The following is a 2,447-nucleotide window of genomic DNA, read 5'->3' as shown; positions in this document are numbered from 1 at the left end:
TTTTGAATGAAAATTCCTCCCATAACATGTGGAAAAAGATTTGCCCTTTACATGGCAAATCAATGGCCCTCAACAGAGTGCTACAGGCTGAGAAAGGAAGAGCAGAAAACAGATCAATAACCTCCTCGACATGAATGAACTTAGGGAAGAGCCTTAACCCAGACTGAGTGCAGCACGTGTTAAAGCTGCGCTCCTGGAGTGGGGCCCCTGGTTGTTCCCCTATTTCACCCCTTTCCATTCAGTTCAGTGCAAGAGTACAGAGCAGCACGTGATCACCTTTCAAAGAAGTGTCCATCGATGGGCGGAAACCACTCCAGCGTGACAGAGGTGGAGGTCCGAGCCACAATCTGGGGGGCAATTGCAATAGGAGCTGGTTTCTTTGCAGGCTGCCAGCTCTGATAGACGAGGTCCAAGTAGCAGTGCATCCTGGCCACTTGGTTGGGCGTGAAGGAGTCGGTGCAGTCATCGTCTGAAATTAAAACAGAAGTCATATCAACCACGTGGGAGATAAGGTGGGAGCAAGAGAGAGAATTACGACCTGGTGAATGGCAGCTTCTTGCAAGGGACGGGATGAGTTCTTGCAGCACTCAAAAGTTAATGGCCTGTGAACAAGTTAGTGCAGTCATCACTTGTGGAGGCAGGTGAAAGGAAACAAAACTTAAAAAGGAAAAAAAAAATCAATAAACGTTCTCTCCTTCTGGTCCAGGATACATATGAAGCACCTAGAGATCATCCCAAGATGAGACAGAGACACATAGAGGTGAAGAAACAGAAAGCCTCAGTGCAGCACCTTCTGGTCAGAATTGGGGCTACCAGTGGACCTGTGGGCTTAAAAGAATTTCATGTCTAAAAGAATATCTCTGAGAGAGTATAAAAGGGCAATGGACAGCTAGTGTTAGGATCAAGTATTGATTGAGATTCATGCAAACTGTGTGCAATAGACTTTGACATATTTCTTAGCTTAAAAGAACACAGAATTTTAAAAATACATAATTTTTTAAAAGTTCTTAAATTTTCTAATGAACAAATAAAAAATGTTCTGAAAGATCAATTTAAAAAAATCATTACAAACACTGATTAAAAATGTAAATTTTTGGTGCAGTAAAATAACTTTATTTCTATTAAAAATCTCCCCCATTACCATTATGATTCTAACGCCTTTCTGAACTTCTCAGAAACATTTTTGATATTTCAAATTTCTTCTTCATTCAAAATGGAGAAATCATTTTGCCGGATAATTTCCCATAAATATCCATTTCTCATTTAATCTCTTTTCCCCAAACATGATTTGGCAACAAGAACACATCTAGCGCCCTCTGAACACCATACAACTTCACAACTACAATGCCCCAGAGAAGTAGAAAATTACTATTTCTCTGTTGTGCAGATCACAGAAGGAATAAATATGTTGTGCAAAGTCACCCAGAAAAGCTGTGCTGAAGCACTTATTGCTAGCACTTTAACCATTTTTCTGGTACTCTTCCCATCAGATGAAAAGCTCTTGAAAACACAGTGTTTCTTCACATGTGCCTGCAGAGTTCCCAGCCCAGTAAAGCTCAGTCCCAGATGGGACCTCTGCATGCTGCCACGATACAAACAACAATGACAGTTTTGCACAGGTCAAGTAATACACTTTTCTGGGAAGATGCAGGTCACCAAAGGCTGTTCAGAGAGTTGCTTGCATGCATGTAAGTTGGCAGTTCAATACTGTAATAGCGTTACTAGATGCTCTGATGTCTGCAAGTCTGTGCCCTGTGGAACTCAAGAGGAACAAAAAAATACGAATTTGTTCTGAAGAGAAGTGTGAATTTGCTGGCTAATTTAAAACCTTACCACATCTTCCCTGAGATGCAAGCAACAGGAGTCAGCTTCGGTTGGGATCCTGCTCAAATTACAGCCCTAAATGCAGTCCTACCACAGTAAGGACCCGTCAGTTCACATGTTCTCCTGTGTCTCTCCTAATTCCACTGAGCAGCGAACCCCCCCTCATCAAATATGCATAGCAGATAGACAGACACCACCAGCTTGAAAGTATCTACAAATCCCTGTGGGTATGCAAAACGTTGCTTTAATATGACATCTCTGGATTTCCTCAATAATTATCGATGGTCTACCCCCGAGAATGTTGTAAAAACCATAAATATTCTTCACGGAAGCCCAGAAGGAGACAAAGGCCCTTAATAGCCATCATAAAGGAACAATAAAATATATATAGGACAAAGCAGTGAGACAATGGCACAGGAGAAAGATGACCTGCATTCTCAATCTGTTTAAACATCAGCACAGGCTGTGTCCTGGGGGAGGGGAAGGGAGGAGAGGCGACGGAGAAGGATATTTCACTTGATCCCTCGATTTCAAGAAAGGTTCAGGATCCTCTGATGAAGTAATCATTAGAGAAATTCAAGAGACTTTGCTGGGATGATTATTCCAACAGAATGCAGAGGCAG

General features: G+C 42.0%; 1 protein-coding gene across 1 annotated transcript in view; it reads right to left on the bottom strand.

Moving 5' to 3' along the window:
• The window catches only part of PAPPA (pregnancy-associated plasma protein A, pappalysin 1), a 179,641-nt gene that overhangs the window by 117,263 nt on the left and 59,931 nt on the right, over positions 1-2,447 (bottom strand). Inside the window, exon 5 of the mRNA XM_009319278.1 lies at positions 277-469. Coding sequence (XP_009317553.1) covers positions 277-469 — 193 coding nt within the window. The remainder of the gene's footprint in view (positions 1-276; positions 470-2,447) is intronic.

This window comes from Pygoscelis adeliae, unplaced genomic scaffold (assembly GCF_000699105.1).
Source record: "Pygoscelis adeliae isolate BGI_AS28 unplaced genomic scaffold, ASM69910v1 Scaffold270, whole genome shotgun sequence".
In the NCBI taxonomy this organism is placed as follows: domain Eukaryota; kingdom Metazoa; phylum Chordata; class Aves; order Sphenisciformes; family Spheniscidae; genus Pygoscelis; species Pygoscelis adeliae.
The sequence above is the reverse complement of the archived record's forward strand: the minus strand, read 5'-3'. Positions and strand labels throughout refer to the sequence as shown.